General features: G+C 48.7%; 1 protein-coding gene across 1 annotated transcript in view; it reads right to left on the bottom strand.

Moving 5' to 3' along the window:
- APC2 (anaphase-promoting complex/cyclosome 2) overlaps positions 1-22128 on the bottom strand; it is a 121754-nt gene that overhangs the window by 27237 nt on the left and 72389 nt on the right. The window contains exon 14 of the mRNA XM_087400926.1: positions 19667-19735. Within this exon, the coding sequence (XP_087257052.1) occupies positions 19667-19735 (69 nt within the window). The remainder of the gene's footprint in view (positions 1-19666; positions 19736-22128) is intronic.

Here is a 22128-nt window from a genome sequence, read left to right as displayed (position 1 = left end):
AAAGGGCACAGTGGTGGTAGTGCTCCAAGTAGGTAGGAAACCATGGCATACAACCTGGTTAAACATCTGCACCAAAATCAGAGACAGGACCTCTTGTCCATGTGTGAAATGCTCAATCATTATTCCTTTATGATCTTGAGCTCTTCGGTTATGGAGCCGACCGAGTGCAGCCCGTATGTTTTGTGCATTGAAGGAGGCAAGATCAATACCTTCACATAGGCACAAAGGCAGCGAGCTTTGGGACAAACTGGATTACGAGAACAACACTCTACTCTAGACCACTTCTTCATGCTACGGATCATCATCAAAGGGGCGAGATCAAGATCCCAGAAAGTCTATGCTTGCTTTGTAGACTTTTGAAAGACCTTTGACACAGTTCCATGATCTCATATTATTAGGAGACTTTAGGAGGCGATGAATCAATCAAATGGAGGGTACGTGCCTCAAGATTGGATTGAGAGCATGATCCAAGTGAAGCAAGGATGCCCTCTCTCACCGACAACTATTGGGCTCTACATTGATGAGATCATGACCTTCAGGTTGCAGCCAGAGTTTCTCCAAATCCAGTCTTGGATAGGGCCAGTGTTGCTGATCTTCCTCATGGTCCAGGTCCTTCATCCAAGCAGCCCCCTCCCTCATCAACTCTTTGTTTCCCATTGATTGATAGAGGAAAGGGGGTGGCTTTTGCCTCTTCACCCTTTTTGAGTGCGGGATTCCACGCACCCCGGCACCAGGCTTGTTTCACAAGAACTCTTTTTCTGCCTTGGAGGATTTTGGTGATGAGCAGTTTGTGGCCTCTACTTTTGGTGAGCCAGTTATTGGTTTTCCTTTTGAGAGGGCATCTCCTCTTCATGTGTGGGGGCTCTCTCCTATGTGGATTTCCCTACTTTTTCTAGATCTTATGGCAGGAGGTCTCTTTCCAGGAGATTGTTTCCGCACGTTGTGTAAGGTGTTCCACCCTGCTTCCTCCCGCAGATGAGGATTGTCAACTAGAACATACACGGCCTTTGTCGTGTCTCATAAACACCGTAGGCAACTAATTTGTAATTAACTCTATCTATCACCAGTTGGGGCTTCTCCCAAGAAAATAAAGAATAATCTTTATTAGAATTGACTTTGGTCAAAGAATGGTTAAGTTAATTAACCAAGAATAAGTTTTATTGTTTTACTTTTGCTTTGCATCAATAAAAAGAGAACTGTGGGGACGGCCACAAGGGACTAGAAATAGTCCAAGAACTAGAATGCATGCATTAGACTAACCTTTAACGGGTTAAAGTGTTGAATGTTGTTTGTGGCAATGTGTAGGACCAAGGAAAGTGCAAAGAAGCCCTAGAATTAGGGGAAAAGTGCAAAAATCAGGTCCTACCAAAGGCAAAAAGCACCCAAAAGTGGGTGCTAATATGGAGGAGGGCCCCAGCTAGGTAGACAAGCAGAAAAAGCAGTGCAATTCTCAAAAAAAGCCCTAAAAGCAGCAGAAAAAGCTAGAAAGCTTGGTTTTGTATAAAAGTAGCTTTTAGGAAGAACAAAAGCATAAAATAGCTTTTAAAAAGCACTAAAGCTAGAAATAGCTTTCAGAAAGCAGGTTTAGCTTTTTGCTAGGCCAAGATTATAAAAGAAGAGCCAAAGAGCTCAAGATCATTCAGTTTTGTACTCAGTTCATGCTCTTGTGAAGAGCCAGTTGTACAAAGACTATTTTCTTTTGCAATAAAGACCTTCGGGCGGGGGGGCAGCCCTTCTTTCTGGCCCCTAGTGCTGTGTTATTGCTTCTCCCCCTCATCTCCCAGCTACTCTACTTGTCGGCAATCACGTTTCACAAGCTCTTCAAAGTTCCCACACTTTGTTCAAGTTCCAGTTACAGATTCTAGTGCAGGAGCAAATTGTGATTTCTTCTACAGAACCTGTCTTGGATTGTGTGCCAAGTTCTTGAGCCCGAGAGTGTTTCCTTTGCTGCGATTCTGTGCCAGAGTGTTCCCTTTGCTGCGATTTTGGTTTCTACGAGTGGATTGAAGCCCGTAAGCGCCTACAAGCCGTGCCCGAGAGCCCAGGTGGAATTTGCGATTGGTTTGAGGGCTGTTCTTTGGTTTAGTTACGGTTTCAGCGGTATCAGAGCCAAGGTTGGTTGCTCACTTTGGTGACCACGATCCAAGAAGCTTGCAGGCTCAGAGATTCGCAGGTCCTTGCTGTATCTGCGTATTTTTGGCCCTGATTCCCCGGGCTGTATCTGCGTATTTCCAAGGTTGGTTGCTCTCTTTGGTGACCACAATCCAAGAAGCTTGCAAGCCGTGCCTGGGAGCCCAGGAGGAATTTGCAATTGGTTTGAGGGCTGTTCTTTGGTTTAGTTATGGTTTCACTATCCAGACGTCATTGGGGGATCTATTGACCTTCTTTTTATTCAGGATCACAAATTGGACATTAGAGATTGTGCAATGTTCGGTAAACAACTTTTAGGTCACCTACTTTGGGCACTAGGGGAGGGACCCATTCATTGATAGAGGAAAGGGGGTGGCTTTTGCCTCCTCACCCTTTTTTAGTGCGGGATTCCACGCACTTGGCGCTAGGCTTGTTTCACAAGAGCTCTTTTTCTGCCTTGGAGAATTTTGGTGATGAGCAGTTTGTGGCCTCTACTTTTGGTGAGCCAGTTATTGGTTTTCCTTTTGACAGGGCATCTGCTCTTCAGGTGTGGGGGCTCTCTCCTATGTGGATTTCCCTCCTCTTTCTAGATCTTATGGCAAGAGGCTCTTTCACAGGAGAGGGTTTCCGCACGTTGTGTAAGGTCTTCCACCATGCTTCCTCCCGCAGATGAGGATTGTCAACTAGAACATACAGGGCCTTGGTGGTGTGTCTCATAAACACCGTAGGCAGCTGATTTGTAGTTCGCTCTATCCAGACGTCACTAGGGGATCTATTGACATTCTTTTTATTCACGATCACAAATTGGACGTTAGAGATTGTGCAACGTCCGGTAAACAACTTTTAGGTCACCTGCTTTGGGCACTAGGGGAGGGACTTGTACTTCAGTGTCAGATTCTTTTCTTCCCTTGGTAGTTGGACATGGTATCATCATACCCTCTAGAGCACAGGGGATCATTCTTTGATTGGGGGATGTAAGGTTCATTTCCTCAACCTTTATGCTCCCAACAATAGAGGGGATCGTGTCCTCTTGTGGAAGGAGCTTCTCTCTTGGGCCCCCATTGCAGACTTGTGGGTCATTGGAGATGACTTCAACATGGTGGAGTTGCCTTCTTGCTTTGGTGTCCACTTCCACAGTCACTTCCTTCTTAGCAGTTTGTACTTCAATGTGGACAAGATCTTTGACGACTAGCTGCGGAGTAGGAGGGGAATCCTTACAAGATTTTACAGCCTCATCAATTATTGCCTACTTACCAAGCCCTTCCAGAATGTGAAGTCGAGCCTTCACTTCTGCCAGTTCCAATCGTAGCTCTCTCACTGCCTGCTGCAGATAAAAAATCTGATCTTGTTGCCCAAGGATGGGTCATTTTGAGCCTTCTTGTTGGTAATTCTGTGCATATGGAGAGGGTGTCATGGCTGCAACTGTAGATACCGAGTCCTGATGAAGGTTGAAGGAGTTGACGGGGACTTGGAGGAGAGGATAGGCCAATCCATGATTGGTTGTCTATTGAACCCCCTAGGTTAACCTAACCCCCGCATTGGGTTGGGGGTTTAGCCTAACTCGGGGTTAGGGTTAGTGTGTTTGCTGCTAGCCGAGGTAACTGCTGGCTGAGACAAAGGGCTGATGGGTGGAGGGCTGCTAATCGGCTGACGGGTTATATGGAGAGGCACGAACGGAGAGGTACGGGCTGCTGCTGGCGGGTGATGGGCTGTACGGACGAGAGGGAGAGAGAGATACAGAGAGTTACATACGGACGGGGGAGAGGGAGAGAGAGAGAGAGAGAGAGAGTAACATCTCCAGAAGCCCTCACTGGACTATGAGGCAAAGCACACACAAAAAGAATAAACACCAACATTAGTTATAGACTGAGGGTCTCTTGGAAATGTATATACCACTCCCAAAGTTATTATAGCTTAGCTACAATATACTACGTAAGATAATCGGCCTGTATTACATCAGTTTAAGACTGAGAGTCCTTGGGTTTGGATTTAAAGTCTTTGATAAGTGCTTTTCCATCTCTGTAGACAGCCCACTTTCCTTCTTTGCGAGCATCCTTCACTTTGTTCAATTTTATGGCTTTCATCTTGAGCTGAGTCGGGGTGAGCTCCTCTGAGATCCATATCTTGGTACCTCTCAGCTTATAGGTTTGCATGACAATCTTGCTTCTTGGCCTCCTATCATTGACAGAGTCCTTGAGTTTGGATTTAAAGTCTTTGATAAGTGCTTTTCCGTCTCTATAGACAACCCATTTTCGTTCCTTGCGAGTGTCCTTCACTTTGTTCAATTCTATGGCTTTCATCTTGAGTTGGGTTTGGGTGAGCTCTTCCGAGATCCATATCTTGGTACCTCTCAGCTTATTGGTTTTCATGAGAATCTTGCTTCTTGCCTACTATCATTGAGTCTCGCGGGAGAGTCTAAGGAGAGAGGGAGGGGGAGAGAGAGAAAGAAAGAATAAAAGATGTATTAACATCCGCGGGAGGCCTCGTGGGCCTATGGGACAAAGTACACAAAAGAGAAACTCATACAAGCTCAATGGGCTGGAGCAAAGGGCTAAGGCCCTTGCTGAGTACTAATCTATAGTGATCTATTGAGCTTAGTCAAAGCAAACTGAGAGTTGGGACTCAAAAGCCAAATCCCAGCATCGTGGTGGCTCTCCAGTGAGCTGTGAAAATATCTCGAATTTGTGCCTGTCAGGCTGTCTGCCGCTGTGGCAAAGGCGCGATCTCCTCGATCTCTGAACCCACGGAGCTATGTCCAGAGTGACCCCTCATCTCTGGCAGTCTCCATTGAGGAAAGCTGTAATAGGATAGACCTCAATAGAGTGTGCTCTAGTCCCTCTTTTGACGGCCTCATGTCGGCTCCTGCTCCTGATCCAGACTGCCCTCATATCAGCTAACTCCTCATCTATCCTACTAGGCCTTGGAGCTGACTCAATGCATAGAAGTATGTCATGCGTCGCTGTGCTCGGTCAACCTCTCTACCTTGTGGCTTGGTCGCATTCCTACTGCTCTCTGATCTGCGGCAGTACTGTCTCCCTGTGTCGGAAGTGGATTAGTCATGACAATGGACCGAAGCCGCTCCCCTCCGGATAGAGACTATTGTATCGGCCTCGCGTCTCATAGTAGGCTCGGCAGACACAAAGAAAACGCTCCTATCTCAACTGCCCCCAGTGTGCATAACATTCAAATCCGCTGCTCTCTGGGTATAGATGCAGCTCTCCCGGCCTCAATCCTCAACTAATGGGACGAAACTCGCATCTATTTGATGGCGATCCTCAATGCATATGAGACTCCTCTGTCCTCGAGGTAATGGGGTCTGATGATGAAACCCTCCTCCTATACTCACAATAAGTAGTCGCGATAAAACTGGATCTTGGTAGGGAGCTCCTAGTACCCCCTCCAAGTCCGGGATGTATGGGGTTGGAGGATATCTAACCGTATGATATGGTTAATCTCATCTCATGGGATCGACTTAGGTGTCGCTTCCATGCTGTACTGAAAGGGGATAAGCATGTCCATCTGAATACCATGCCTGGAAAACCATGTGGAGATACAAGCATACCACATATCTGCTCCACTCTCTGCTAGTCGTCTGGATGACTCTAAGGCCAGCCTTGGTAGTCTTTAGTGAGGTAAGTCCCAAACTCCGTGGATGAATGTGATTGTCTGAAAGAGGGCATCAACCTGGAGAGGTGTCATGGCGAACTATACCTGTACTATCTCATGTGGGACTCAGGGCTTACTGTGAATCATCCTAGACCCAATAGTCACCTGTAGCCGCTCAAATCTCTTCCACTTTGCCAAAAGAAGATCACTCCCCCAGAAGGGTCATGTATACATGGCTGTCGGTGCACTAGAGTGTCAAAAAGCCAGCCCTTCATCGATGGATCACCTAAAAGCACTGTCTCTTTAGTCGGGCCATAGCACACTTCCCATGTGTGAGTCGTCCCTGGGCTGCATGAGTCATCATGAAGATGGGTCATGTGAAGATTGCTCGCAGAAGATTGCTTGCAGGTATGCACTATCTCCACTGGCTCACCTCGGTAGATGAAGCTATGTTGATGAAGCACTACATGCGAGGTGTTGAAGATCGTAGTCTTGGTTTCCCCAAGGTTGACTGTCAGGTCTCTCTCTTAGCAGAACACCTTTAGAGCCTCCAGATGCCTCTACAGACCCTCCGCTGAAGATGATATGACGATGGTGTCATCAACGTATAGCAATATCTGTATCATGAGGTCTCGGCCAGTAGTGATCCCTTGCCCCCTCGGCAGCCTATGAAGGACGTAATCTCATCAATGTAGAGTCCAAAGAGGGTCAATGAGAGGGGGCAACCCTACTTCATCCCTATCATGCTCTAGACCAAATTTGATAAACCTCTTGGGGCACAAACTCTCCCTTTGACAGACTCATATAGGATCATCACACCCCAAATCAGTGTCTCTAGGATCTACATCTCCTATAGTCTCCTAATCATGCGAGACCACTAGACAGTGTCGAAGGCCTTCCAAAAGTCTACAAAGCAAGCGTAGACTTTATGGCATCTAGACCTCGACTCCTCAATGATAGAGAGAGAAAGAAAGAAAGAAAGAAAGTTTATTAAAGTCTACGAAAGACTGATGGGTCTATGAGACTGATAAAAAACCTAATACAAACAAGCAGAAGGGTGGATCTACTAAGCGAGCATCATCACCAAAGCTGAACGCTAAGTCCTAAAAATAGATAGTCATATAGCATCAGTGGTGTCATCAACATCATCCTTATAAGTACAATGTAACCTCATGATGGTGTAGGTGTCAAGGGGGACTCGAGGGAAGGGCGAGATCGTGATGATGTGTAGCCTGTGGTGAAGCGTTGATGGCTGTCTGTGGGTGCAGTCTGTGGGTGCAGTCTGTCTCGGTCTCTTGGCGATGACCCTGCTCCTAACCAAAGCTATTGTAACTCTTGTGGGCCGTGCTCTAGATCCGAATAAGGAGGGAGTTCGCCAAGTATAATCTATGTGTCCATTGTCGAGTATGGCGTGTCTCGAGCTCTAGGACTCTGCTACGTCTCCCGATAGGAGCTGTGTGGTCCATACGGTCTGAATGGAAAAACTCAGTAATCATGCTCTAAGAGAGAGCGGACTGTGTGTCGTAGGTCTATCTCCGCGCCCTGAGTAGAAGCTCTCTATGCCGAAGTGGCTCGTGAAGGAAGGCAGCAAGACAATTTTGGTCTGGGTATGTAAGGAGCTTGGTGAGGGACCCAAAACCGTCTATGAAGAGGCAATGATATTGGCCAGGGATCTCATAGTATAGAAAGCATCTAAATGTAAAGTGTTCCTCAGACTCGATCTCCTGTCGATCCATATGCTGCCCTCCTTGGAGATCCCCTCATCTCATCCCCTCTCGATACGGAGTCAGTGCGATGACACTCGAAACTGCCCGATGGCGATCTCCAGTGAGTGCGGTAGATGGATTCACGTATACTCTGGGAGGTAATCCTCCGAGAAGAAAAGGCAGTGATCCCTATAGAAGTTGAGCTTCGCTCGAAGCTCCCTCGGCTCCAACCAAGTCCTGAAAGTGTGTAGCTGTAGGAGGTCCTCTCAAATGACCCGGTTCACCTCATGGTACCCAAGTGGGATAGATGGAGCGTCTAAGCTGTATCAGAAAGGAGGCAACCTTGGAGTCCCAGTCTCTTGAACCACCTACGTGTCCAACCCCTCTTGTCTCCTCCATCTATGAGACTCATGGATGATGCCAGAGCCAGCCATGGTAACCTACGTCCTTTCGATGTGTAAGATCCATACTGTCTGACTCGATGGAGATAGGTGATAGTTTGGAAGGCGGCATCTAGCTACAAGGGAGTAGCTCTGAACTCGCCCTAGATTATATGGTGTGGCACTTATGGCTTGCCTCCACGAGAGCAAGAGGATCTGTAATCACTCTACTCGAGCCAGCTCTGTGTCTAAGAAATCTGGCCCCCAACAAGGGCGGCCATACATGCCCAGTCGTCGAACCAAGGAGTCATATAGGAGAGTCTTGGTCCGAGGGTCCTGAAAATGTAAATTGAAGCACTGTCTCTCCAATTGGGCAAGTGACGCGTAGGCTCTACTCAAACGGGCCTGCATCGCTGTCCTCATCGTGAAGATCGGGCAAGAGAAAACAACACCTAAGTAGGTATACGAGGAGACAATCTCAACCGGCTCCCCATCGAAAGTGAACTCCTCCCTGTACATGGTTGCTTGAGATGTATTAAAGATCATAACCTTGGTTTTGTCAAGGTCGACTTTCACATTGTGCGACCAACAAAAGGCATGCAATGCGTCCAAGTGTCTCTCGAGACCCTCGGGACAGGAGGACATCTGTACCACATCATCTCCGTATAGGAGGGTCTCAACCAAGGTACCAACGAGAAAGCAACAAACCCCTCCTAATGTCCTCATAGATGTCTCAAGCTTGTCTATGTAGAGATCAAACAAGGTTGATGACACCTTGTTTGACCCCAATGGTGCTCATAATCTCCTCTGTCCATCCATCATGTGTCCAAACTCGGCCTGAGACTCTCTCATAGAGTGCCATAATAGCCGATCCAAGGTCCCATGGTCCCCCCGGAATCCTGTCTGCTGCCCCTCTGCTCTAAGTCCCTGCATCTCTGCGAACCGGCTAACCTTTGTGTTAAGTACTGATGCATAAATCTTGGAAATGACATGTCCAATAATGGTCCTGTAGTTTCTTGAGTTCATGGGATCCCCTGCCTTGTGAATAGGAGTGATAGTGTTAAGGGTCCAGGCGTGTGGGAAGCCAAGGCAAACTGCGTCATTGAAAAGCTTAGCTAGGATGAGGGTAGGATATCAACCCCATATGCAACAAATTCAGTGCAGAGCCCTTCGTGATCTTTCACTCGACCATTGTGAAGTTTCAATGCAGCGTCCTTGACGCCACCTCTAGTGAACAGGGTGCAAGTGGTGGGGAGGGGTGAGTGAGAGAGATTCGGGGCGGGCTGGTGTGGGAGATCACAAAGGCTGCGTGCATATGCGAGCCAAGTTCGGGTATCGAAGAGAGGTGAGGGTGATTTTCGCTCAAGGAACTTGCACCAAAAAACCTTGGAGTTGTTACTAAATAGTGTATTCAGTAACTCCTCATTTCAGCGGATAAAATCCTGCTTCTTTCGATGTACTAGATGATGGTATTCGCGTATCGTGTCTGGACTGTTCGGAAGATTATGTTTGGCTTCGAATTGGAGCTGTCAACAAAGGCCTTACACTCCGCATCGTACCAACTATTACAAGGCACATATCTAAGAGATAGAGGTCAAGTGGGACGTGTAGTGTAGGGAAAAGTGTGTAAGGCAGCCTCATGGAGTGAGCGGCTAATCAAGGCAGCTCGGTCCTCTAAGAGGGGTATGTGATTGATGTACATGAGTAGTGTGCAAAGTTGTGCAGAGTAAGCTGAAGCTAGGTCGTGATCAAAATGTATATCATGGTAAGTAGTGTGAGTGATCGGAGCAGTAGACGGCACTGTGAGACGGGGGTAGAGATGCTGAAGAAGAGATAAGTGTGGTCGGCCCCCAGAGTGAGTGGTGAGACAGAGAAGTCAATGATGTGTGATGCAAAGGCAGGGGATCCCATGATATAGTTAAATGTTAGAGTCCCCCCCCCCCCCCCCCGTGTGGGAAACAAGTGAAACCACTTGAAGAGAGCCATAGCTGAAGACCATTATAAATGACAAGATCATGCATCCTCCCCATATCCAAAAGTGAGTGTTAGTTACGATGTGATTGGACTTTGTTTGTCATCTGATACTCGGCTCATACCTACCTCATCCAAGTCAATATCGGGTAGCAGAATGGAGTCATCTCGAAAATCTAGTAGTGACGCTTGACGGGTGCACGTCCTAACGTTGAACTCCCCCATGAGAAGGACTTCCCCACGGCTTGAGAGATCTAGAATGTCTGGGAAGAGGGATGCATATGGTGATGACTCACCCTCCTCGCGCATGTCTCTAGCGAAGTGAGACGTCTCAGGTGGGAAGTAGTATACCGCTATAAAGAGGTCACGGCTACCAGTGCGCTGGATCCAGGCCCCTGTGAACCTGGAGTGCATATCCCTCTTCTCAACGAAGATGGCTCTGATGAGACAGGATCTGAAAAGCACCGCCACTCCTCCTGACCCTCGTACTTCACCTGTCTTCCTCATCTCGTCTCTGAATGCTGACTCCCATGTGTATCCGCTGATGATCGGTAGTGGGCGCTCTGGACTCTGGTGTGTCTCTATGTAGAAGACTATGTCACGTCCTGTGTAGGATTTCAACAAATTCCCTTGGTCTAACCATAAGGTACCGCTGCAGTTCCAAATGATGCATGCAAGGGATTCGTATCCTGAGTCCCATAGACCCCGCCCCCCTATGTGGAGGGCGTGTGGTTGCCTGACAGGGAGTCTGCCATCACGAACCACAGCCCACTTCCCCTCCTTACGAGCCACATCCCGCTGCAATAAGAGGGCACGCCTCTTCTCAATCTGTAATGGTGTCAAGTCCTCATCCATGGAGATCGTGGGGTGGTCACGTTGCGTCGATCTGTGTCGGAGTGCCGCCAGTCTGCGGGAGGCCTATGAGACAAAGTACGAAACCAAAAGTAACTCATACAAGCCGCTATGGGCTGAAGCAAAGGGATCACTAAGGCCCTTATTGAAAGCTAAAGTGCTAAACTAGTGAGCAAAATAGCAAAGTAGCAAAAGGGCCAAATAGCATCAGGTGCTCAAAGCTAATGCACCGAGTACATGTAGAAGCTCCATATCCAGGCATCCTGGTGGCTCTTTGATGGGGTGTAAGGAGCTCTCATATCTGTTTGTCGAGCTATCTCTCGGGGTGGCGGAGGGCATGGTCTCCTTGATCTCCGTATCTGATGGGCTACGTTAAGGGTGACGCCTCTCTCTGGCGGTCTCCTCTAAGGGCTTAAATAGACCAGAACTAGACCAGAACTTGATCATGTGTGCTCTGGTCACTCTCTGTGCCGCATGTGGAATGTGTGCCTCTCGTCTGGCAGCATTGTGGCAGCTCACTGCTAGTCCATGATGCTCTCATCTAATCTAGCTCCTTTCCCTCAACCTCCCGGGAGTTGACTCAGATGCATAGAAGTCTGTGACATGTGTCTCCTTTCCCTCAACCTCCCAAGAGCTGACTCAGATGCATAGAAGTCTATGACATGTGGCAGCATCGTGGAAGCTCACTGCTAGTCCACGATGCTCTCATCTAATCTAGCTCCTTTCCCTCAACCTCTCGAAAGCTGACTCAACGGGAGCTGACTCAGATGCATAGAAGTATGTGACATGTATCTCTGCTCGGTCGATCTCGGTGACCTGTGGCATCACCCCTTGCTGCTCTCTGGTCTGTCAGATCAATTAATCTCTGTGTCGTCACATCTCAATCAGACAGAGCCCAACACAAACCTTGTCAGAACAATGGATTAGCCGTGTAAGCGGGGACCTAAGCCATGCCCCTCCTGAAAGAGATAGTGATATCGTCCACAGATCTCATAGTAGACTAGGCAGACACATAGAAAGTACTCCTCTGTCTCGATCTCTCCCTTCGTTCATAGTATGTAGATCCTCTGCTCTTTGGGTGTGCCTGCAGCTCTCCCTGCCTCAATCCTCACATGATGTGATGAAACTCGCAACTGTCCGATGACAGTCATCAATGCATGTGAGACTCTCCTATCCTTGAGATACTGGGATCCGATGACGAGACCATACTTCAAGACCCTAAGAAACTGTTCATGTAGACCTGGATCTTGGTGGGGAAGTCCCAGTCTCCCCCCCAGGTCCGAGACATATGAAGCTGGAGGAGGTCCAACCGTATGATACGGTTGATCTCATCTCGTGGGATCAGCTCGGGTGGTGCATCCATGATGTACTGAAAGAGGGAAAGTCTATCCATCTGAATGCCGTGGTTAGCAAACCATGTGGATACAAGTGTACCATGCTGTATCAACACCGCTCTTTGTCAATCGCCTGGAAGACTCTAGTGCCAGCCTCAGTAATTTCCATTGGCGTAAGGCCCAAACTCTGTGGAGGAATGTCACTATCTGAAAGATGGCATCAACCTGGAGAGGGGTCATGGTGAACTCTGCCTGTATAATCTGATGGGGGACCGAGGGCTTACTCCGAATCATCCTAGATCCCATAGTCATCTGTAACCTCTCAAATCTCTTCGACTCTGTCATTGAAATGTCACTCCCCCAGAAAGGCGTTGCATACATGGTAGTCGGGTCTCACCACGGTGTCAAAAAGCCAACCCTTCGTCGGAGGGTCTTGAAAGTGTGCCTGGAAGCACTACCTCTCTCCCCGCCCTCGTATGAGTTGTGTTGTAACTACATGGGTCATCATGAAAACTGGTCCGGTGAACACTGGCCCTAAATATATGTAAGGATGCACCATCTCTATGGGCTCATCTTAGTACATGAAACTATGTTGGCGGGATAACACTTGGTCTTTCCAATGTTGACTGTCAAGTCTCTCTGTAGAACATCTCCAGAGCCTCTAGATGTTTCTTCAATCCCTCTGTTGAGGATGATATGAGGACTATTTATTTGCGCACAACAGTATCTGCACCATTAGGTCAGCTAGAAGTGAACCCTCTCCACCTAGACAGTCTACAAAGGATGTAATCTCATAGATATAGAGCCCAAAGAGAGTCAGTGAGAAAGGGCAGCCTTACTTCACTCCGATAGTGCTCTCAACCCAGTCCGATAGACCTCCCGGGACACGTACTCTCCCTCTAATAGACTCATATAGACTCATCACCCCCCAAATCATGATCTCTAGGAGCTGTAGCTCCTGTAACCTCCTGATCAAGTGGGAACATGGGACAGTTTCAAGTGCCTTACAAAAGTCTGGAAAGCAAGTGTAGACTTTCTGGCGCCTCGGCTTCGCCTCCTCAATGATAGTGAAGATGTGGTCCAAGGCGGAGTAAAACCTGCCTACCCAAAAGCCCGATGCCAAGGACCCTCTGTGTGGCTGTTGATCTCCCTTTCTAGTACCGACCCCATATATCTTAGCTAGAGTGTGGCCAATCATGAGAGAGAGAGAGAGAGACACACACACACACACACACACAGAGAAAGAAAGAAAGAAAGTGTATTATTGTCCACTAGAGGCCAAAATGGGCCCATGGGACATCAAGAACTCTGCATACAAGATAGCACAAAATCAACGTGCCCCAAAGAAGAGGCATCGTCGAATATCATCTAAGTGCTACGCAATATAATGCAAGTGAAAGTACATAATGTTAAAATACAGAGTAAACTAGATGCAAGGAAATCGCCCCCGGGTGCAAAATGGGGGGATGAGCACAATATGCCAATGCAAAGATACAAGTCCAGGTGTCACGGAGTCTGAGAACCAAAATAATACTGGAAATCCTGTCCATCGACTCTGCCTCCTGCTATGAGAGTACAAATCTGGGCAAAGGTGAGGTGAGCGGCTGGTGGGGCGAGATCTCCATGAGTAAGTCTCCTCCGAAATGCTGCCATCATCCTGGATCGTCTGGAGATGAAGCGGCGAGTACGTCCCCTATGTAACAAGATCCTGCGGCATCTACAAACCATCTCATATGTACATCCACATGGTGGAGGCATGTGTCCTGTGTGGGCTCTGCCGTCCTCGTGCTCCTCCTGGTCTCTGTCCTCTGGTATGGCGTGTGCCTGAGCTCTATGAGGCTGGGCTCTATCACGCTCCGGTCTGTGCTCTCTGAGGTAGTCTCGCCGAAGCAAAGGGCTAGGCAATGCTGATCCTCGTAGTCCATCACTCGTGAGAGAGGTCCAAAGCCATCCGTGAAGAGACAGTGGAATCTACCTCTGATCTCATAATATAGCGGGCATCTGCAGATGAAGTGCTCCTCTGACTCCACCTCTCCCATGGTGCAACAAGGGCAGATCCTGGTCTCTCGGCCTGGTCGCCGTCCATCCTCCATGCGTCGCATCCTACCAGCCTCTATCTCGAGCTGATGCGAAGAGACTCTAAGCTGGCCGAGGGCAATCCTCAGTGAGTGGGACATGTGGGTACCTGTATAGCCTGGTGGGATGACAAATCCATCCTCTGAGATCCGAAGGAAGTGGTCACGATATGTGGCCATCTTCACCGGAAGCTGCGTGGGATAAATCCAAGTGCGATACGTATGAAGCTGCAGCAAGTCTGCTCTCATGACCTGGCTAAGCTCGTGGCGAGTCAACTCGAGATGAGGGGCATCTATGCTGTATCGGAACGGAGGCAGTCTATCCATGTCTAGTCCAAGAGATGTGAGCCACCTAGTGAGTCTGAAGTACCAGCAGTATCGGGTCCCTGATCGTGCCAACTCCATAGAAGATGCAAGTGCTAACCATGGCAACCGAGCTCTGCCTGCTGCTGAGTCTCCAAACTCCCTGACCCTGTGCAGATACATGACCGACTGAAACGCTGCATCCAATGCAAGGGGAGTAGCTCCAAACTCTGCTAGCATGATCTCGTGCGGAACTGTAGCCTTGGCCCTAATGAGCCGGGAGAACATGATGATCTGTAATCTCTCTACTCGTCTCCAATCTGCAGCGCCGAGGTCTCCTGCCCAGAAAGGAGCTGCATACATCGCAGCTGGTCTCACCAGTGTATCAAAAAGCAAGGATTTCGTATCGGGATGCTGAAAGTGGGACTGAAAACACTGACGCTCAAGATGAGCCAACGAAGCATACCCTTTACTAATCCTATCTCATGCTGCATATGTCATGGTGAAGACCGGTCCCCTGAAAACTGCCCCCAAATAAGTGTACTCTCTAACAAGCTCAATGGGCTGTCCGTCATAAGTGAAGCAAAACTCATCCGTGCTGTAAATACGATCAGAGGTGTTGAAAACCATAACCTTGGTCTTGCCAAGGTTTACGGTCAACCCCCTGTCCTGGCAAAACCTGTGGAGTGCCTCAATATGTGCCTGGAGGCCCTGAGCAGTAGAGGAAATGAGAACCACATCGTCCGCATACAGGAGGATAGGAATGGAGGATCCTGAGAGAGTAGAGCCCACACCACCTGTCATCTGTACAAACATCTCTAGCTCATCAATATATAATCCAAAGAGAGTAGGAGAGAGCGGGCAGCCCTGCTTCACCCCAATCGTGCTGCATACCTCCTCTGAGAGCCCCTCACGTGTCCGAGCCCGACCAGTGACCCTCTCATACAAAGCCATGATAGCCCACTGTATCTCTCCACTAAAGCCCATCTGGCGAATCCTCTGAAACAATCTGAATCGCGGAACTGTGTCAAATGCCTTCCTGAAGTCCACGAAGCAACAATAAAGCCGTTGCCTTCGTGACTTCGCCTCCTCCACCAGTGCCCTAAGTGTGAGGATGTGGTCAAGTGTCGAATGATCCCTACGAAATCCAGCCTGCCCTCTGGCTCTGAGTCCTGTCGTCTCGGCATGGTCATTTATACGGCTTTCCAAAACTGATGCAAAGATCTTGGCCATAACGTGGCCGATCATGATGGTCCTGTAATTCAACGGCTCCATAGGGTCCCCCGACTTGTGGATAGATACTATGGTATTGCCTAGCCAGGACTGTGGTAGGCCTGTACAAACAGACTCATTGAAGAGACGGGAAAGAACAAAATCTAAGGCATCAATCCCATGGATTACATACTCCGCTTGCAATCCATCATACCTTATGCATTTCTACAACCTTGAACTTAGGCAATCCTGCAATAATATTTTGGGCCTGCATCCTTAGCTCTCCCGTTCTTCAATCGGTGGACTGCTGCACGGACACTCTCTGGTGTGAAAAGACTAGATGAAGCTGGCCTAGGGGAATGGGATAAATCGATGGCTGGCTGATCTGGAACATCGTATAGAGCTGAAGTATATGCAGACCAGACACGTGGATCTGTAAGGGGGCTCTGAGACTTCGAGCGGAGGAATTTTCTCCAGAATTCCTTGGAGTCACAGCTGAAAAGCAAGCTTCTCAGCTCCTCCTCATTCTGGGCTAGAAATCGGCGTTTCTTGCGCCTAACCAACCACTTGTAGTCTCTCTTGGTTTCGGTAAGGAGGGGAGACTTCTCCTTGGTCTCAAGGTGAAGTTTCCTGCAGAGTTCCTTACACTCCTCGTCATACCAACCGTTGCAAGGAACAAGACCAACCGGTGGGGGACTAGACGAATGACACGTGGCAGGGAAGGACATGTGGGCGGCAGAAACGAGTGAAGAATGTACAAGTTCCCACCGGTCCTGCGTGGATGGTAGAGCATCTAATAGATGAGGACGGAGTAGGCGGCTGAGGTTCTGGCTATATACATCATCGAACTCGTGGTCGAAATGAACCTCATAATAGGATTGGCGGTCGTGATGACGAGGGGGGGGTGGGTCATGGGAGACATGAGTCAAAGTAAAGTGGATGAGTGCATGGTCGGCAGAGGGCATGAAGGGGCTAACAGTAAGGCTATGGATGGAAGGGACTAGAGTCGGGGGACCTATGATGTAGTCGATCACGCTAGTGCCACGCCCAGAAGCAGAAGAGAATGTAGGCATGGAAGACTGTGGCCACCTGGACAAGCCGTTATAAATGACCATACTGTGCGAGGTGAGGAGCTCTAGTAACTGACGTCCCTGATCTGTGGGCTGTACTGTGCAGTCTGATGAAGTCCGACAGAGGCTATCATTGTGAGATGCCGGAAGTATGACCGGATCCTCCATGAAGTCATAAGTGAGGGCCTGTCTGTTTGAGGTCCTCGCATTGAAGTCTCCTAAGAGGATGACTTCTCCGCGATGTGAAAAATCTGCAATGTCCGTTGAGAGATCCTCAAATATGGACTGGCCTGGTCCAGTGGAAGAATAAAACGACTGCGCCGGGGGGAAGTAGCAAACTGCAATAAAGAGATCTCGCTGAGGGGCTCTGCGGTGGATGCGTACCCACAAGAATCGGGCATGTGAATCCGCTCTCTCCACTGTGATGATCCGATCGAGATGCTCTCTGTACAAAATGGCCACTCCTCCAGATCCTCTCACTCCAAATGTTCGAGTGTGCTGTCTGAAGGCAGATCTCCATGTATATCCTGTCACTCGTGGCAAAGGTCTCTCTGGACTCTCGTGTGTCTCTGTGAAAAAGATGATATCTCTCCCAAAGAATGCCCCCCGTAGATTGCCTGGCTGTGCTGTAAAAGAACCATTGCAGTTCCATACAGCGATGCGTAGACTATCTGACAGGTGGTGTGTCCCATGAGCCCTGTCCCGTCAGGCGGTCGGAGCAGGAGGTGGAGGTGGGGCCATATCTGCTGGTCTGTCATCCCTAGGCACTGTGGGAGCACGCCTCAAGGTGCCTGTGATGAGTCTGCCATCCCTGATCACTGCCCACTTGCCCTGAGCTCGGGCTGCGTCTCTCTGAGGCATGAGCGCCTTGCGCTCCTCAACCTGTATCTGAGTCAGATCCTCGTCCATGGAAATCTGTGGGTGGTCTCTGAGTGTCCCTCTCCTCCTGAGGGCAGCTAGACGTGCCTGGGCATCTCTGAATCTGATAATGAGGGGCTGCTCTCTAGTACGATCTCTCCCGACTCTATATGCTCCTACTATGCCATGATCCTGTACTCCCAATGTCTGAGAGACAAAGGTCACAGCCTGTGTCATCGTGGACTCTGTCTCCGAGGGCAAGATACCACGAATGCGAATGTTGAGGGCCTTTGTGGCCCTCTGCTGTGACTCGGCCAATGTAGCTGATACAGTCGATCTCTGAGGCTGTGATGGCTGACGGCGGACGACATCCACCCACTCTGTGGCTCTCTGGACCTCTGTCTGAAGGGAGGTCAAACGCTCCTCAACCGCTGCTACTGCTGTAGTGGGAGATGTGTCTATGTGCTGAACGCGAGTCTCGATCTGTTGCACTCGCTCTGTGTGTCCATGAATCTCTCCAGCAAGAGTCCTATGAGTCGCCTGTAAGACCTGAAGATCTGTTCTAATAGACAAGATCTCCCGATCCTGCTGTGTCACTCGATCAGTAAGAGATGCAACCTGAGCTGTAAGTAGAGCAATGGTCTCGTCCTTCCTGTGAAGCATCTGAAGGGCAGCTCGGAGGTGGGTCTGAAAGTGCTGAAGCTCTGGTAGGATGTGCTGGCAAGGACAAACAGTGCAAGGCATGGAAGGAGAAAGAGAAGGAGAAAGGGGGGAAACCGGTAAGGTGGGTAGCGGGGATGAGGGAGAAGGCCGGAGAGGGGGAGAGAAAGCGGGTACCGAGGATGGAGAGGAGGGGAAGGCTAAAGTTGGAGAAGGGGTAGGAGAAGAAGGGACCTGAGAGGGGAGGGGTGAAAAAAACTGCGGGTACAAGGTGGCTATGGGTGGAAGATGAGATAATGGGGCTGAAACCGGTGTACCTGTGACTGGGAGTGCGGCAAGTGCGGGCACTGCGCTGGGCGGAAGATGAGATAGTGGAGCTGAAACCGGTGTACCTGCAACTGGGAGTGCGGCAAGTGCGGGTACTGCTCTGTCCTTTGAAGAGGATGCAAGTCCTCTTCTACTATAGTGCAGCATGTCGGTCGTGGAGGCCATTGATGTTGCTACTGTTGCTCCTTCTGTAACATGCTCGACGATGTCGGCCATGTTTAATTACGGGAAACGGGAAACCGGCGGCATTGAAAAGCGGGAGATGGCGAGCGCTGCCAATGCGCGATGAGCGGGTGAGCGGGGTGGGGGGCCTGAGCGGCTGAGCTGCGAGGGGGAGGGTCTGAGCGGGGTGAGCCGCTGCGAGGGGGAGGAGCTGCGAGGGGCGAGGGGCTGGGAGGGGGGTAGGGGGGAGCTGCGGGGGGGGAAGGGGGGGGGGGGGAGCTGCGAGGGGGGGGGAGGGGCTGCGAGGGGGGGGGGGGGCTGCGATGGTGCGAGGGGAGAGGTGGGAGCTGCGAGGGGGGGGGGGAGGAGCTGTGAGGGGGGGGCGAGGAGCTGCGAGGGGGGGGAGCTGCGAGGGGGGGGGGGGGCTACGAGGGGGGGCTGCGAGGGGGGAGGGGTGAGCTACGAGGGGGGGGTGAGGGGCTGCGAGGGGGGGAGGGGTGAGCTGCTAGGGGGGGCTGCGGGGGGGGAGGGGTGAGCTGCGAGGGGCTGCGAGGGGGAGAGGGGGGCTGCGAGGGGGAGAGGGGAGCTGCGAGGAGGGGCTGCGAGGGGGAGAGGGGGGGGAGGGGTGAGCTGCGAGGGGCTGCGAGGGGGAGAGGGGGGCTGCGAGGGGGAGAAGGGGCTGCGAGGAGGGGCTGCGAGGGGGAGAGGGGAGCTGCGAGGAGGGGCTGCGAGAGAGAGAGAGAGAGAGAGAGAGAGATAATATGATATGACTCTATTAAAGTTCACATGAGACCCTTCAAGATCTATGGGGCTAGCTATCACTATTAACTAATAGTGATCCCTTACATCCGATGAAAGAAAGAAAACATTACAAACTTGCTATGTAGTGAGCACTTGTGGCACTAGCTTGTGTGCTAGCCCTAGTACCTTGTTGCAATATTCCAAAACTTCTTTTAAGTAGCTTCCTAGCTTTTGGCTGGCTGCTCCACAGAGAGAGAGAGAGAGAGAGAGAGACAGTACCTTAAGCATGTTATGTATCCGATCGAGTGGCAATGAGTCAAAGTTGGTGAGCATGCCTAACACATAAGACTGCATACACAAGCAAACATAAAAGAATTAATAAATAACATATAAAAAACACAAATTAAAAAATGGAGATAAATTACAGAGCAAAATAATCTTTCAAAAACCAATTTCAGATACTTTAAAGTTGTCACACATCATAGGATTAATTCAACATTTTAATTATGTTACATAGAACCTTTAATGCTATATGGCGCTTGTAGGAAAGAAAACCTACTTTCATAAAATTCTAAAGTTATTACATAATAGGATTAATTCCGCATTTTAACTCTATTATGTAGAGCCTTTAATGCTATGTGGTGCTTGTAGGAAAGAAAAATGGATCACACAAAAAATCTCCTTACAAGGATGGCCAGTAGTGAAGCTTGTGAGAGCAACAGAAGACAGAAAGTTGGAGAAAGCTCAAATAAGTTGCACACACACGGACAAACACAAGAATTGTGGGTTTTAAGGTGGATCCTAGACTAAGATTAAGTCCTTATACCTTGGCTTAAAGATTGGAGATCTAAACACTACAAATAAGCAAGGACCAAACATTGGTCATACAAGCCGAGACTCAGTTTTACAACCCATGAGGGTGTTACCAAACCCATTGTGGGCATTATCCCAACAACTCCCCCCACAATGCAAATGTTTGTAATGAATCTGACTTAGTTCTCAAAGGCTGCATCATATGCAACATCAATCACCCTTTTAGAATCTTGTGTACCAAGGAGATTTTGAAAATATCCTTTGGTAAAGGAAAGTATGCCGGATTGTCCTTGGTAGACATCCAAACCACCTCATTTTATACTTTTTTATAAATTTCATCATACCTGATATCAATGTGTCCAGTCCTGGAAGTGTCCACAGTATTCTTGGCCACGCACTACATGGCTGGTGATCACAACCAATGAAACTGAACCCTCCTCTGCTATGCCAAGATCACCGAGCAATCTCCAATACTGAATGGTTTCACATAATTATGCATTTGCCGCCACATATAAACAGCATCAATGGAAGAAAGCGCAATGATATTATACTTTTTGCTCATCTGAGAAAACCTCTCAGAGAAAAGGTGCAGCTGATTGTGCACTTCTGTCCTCAATCACCTTTTGCAGAACCATTGCAACTTGACAATTTTGGACTGCCCATAAAAATCCCAAATTCCAGAGTAGCTTTGAGATACATAAGGATTCCTTTTGCTACTTTCCCGTAGCCCACTTAGGGATGTGTCTTATACTGGCTGACACAACTGATTGCATTGAATGTTAGGCCTACTCGTCATACGACAGAGGAAGCTGCCCCACTAGTTGCATTTAGTTGATTACCATCAACACAAATTTAGACCTATCTCCATGGGAGTCGAAATCAATTTGTAGTATTGCATGAAAATTTCCAGCAAGCAATTATCTTATTTTGCCAGGCTAATTTCCATACTTCTATGCCAAGAAATAATTCAGCTGTCCTAAATCCTAAAGTCCTTGCATTAAGCTGCTTTGAGTTGCCCTATGAGAGCCAACATCATCGCCTATAGTGATAAGATCATCCACTTTGAGCCCACTGCCAGTAATGAGAATATCATACGATGACCTGGGTACTTGTTTAAGTCCATAAAGAGGCTTCTAAATCTTGCATAACTCTTGCCCCTTACCTCTTCTACACAAATCAGGTGCTTGCTCCATGTTTACCTCCCATCAAAGTCTTCATTGAAGAATATACATTTGACATCTATTTGCCACAAGGCCAATGAAGAGCAATGCCATGGATTATCAACGCACTAATCCCCCTGAGTAATGCCATGGATTTCCATTGAAGAGCAATGCCATGGATTTCCAATGCACTAATCCCCCTGAGTAGAACCATAAAGGATAGCCCACATTCCTTTGAAGCACAATATGCTCATGAGTAAGATTTCAGCACTGCCTTTAAAGTTCATATTCCCGCATATTCTCTGCTTATTCCTTGTAAGTGGTATTCTATATAACCAAGATCAGATCAGTGTGCCACACAAGCATATTCACAGACTTCTACTCAAGAAACGTTATGTTATACCCTATGCAACTAAACTTGGTATGAGCATGCCTTACTAGCTTCTCAGTACCACTTATCATTGACCTCAAATGAGAAGCCAGCCCAATGGTTGGAACAAGAAGCTTGTTGGCCCTATCTAGCCAACCTGTTGATTTAGGGACCAGCCCAATGGTCAAAACAATAAGCTAGCAAGGTTGTTGAATATACTTTGCATGAATTGGGGTTCTCTTATAGTGAACTAATGTTCTTAGTGTGCTGGAATGTTCATTTTCCTTAAGCTTTACCATATTCAAACAAGGATATTGCAAACACAATGAATGTTCTTAATGGGTCTACAATGTACTTTTTTACATTTTATTGGATGAGTAGATAGGTCTCTACCTAAC

Source organism: Dipteris shenzhenensis, chromosome 29, assembly GCF_047967505.1.
Source record: "Dipteris shenzhenensis isolate YYH24624 ecotype China chromosome 29, Dip_SZ_1.0, whole genome shotgun sequence".
NCBI classification, from domain to species: domain Eukaryota; kingdom Viridiplantae; phylum Streptophyta; class Polypodiopsida; order Gleicheniales; family Dipteridaceae; genus Dipteris; species Dipteris shenzhenensis.
This window is presented reverse-complemented; position numbering and strand designations above follow the sequence as displayed.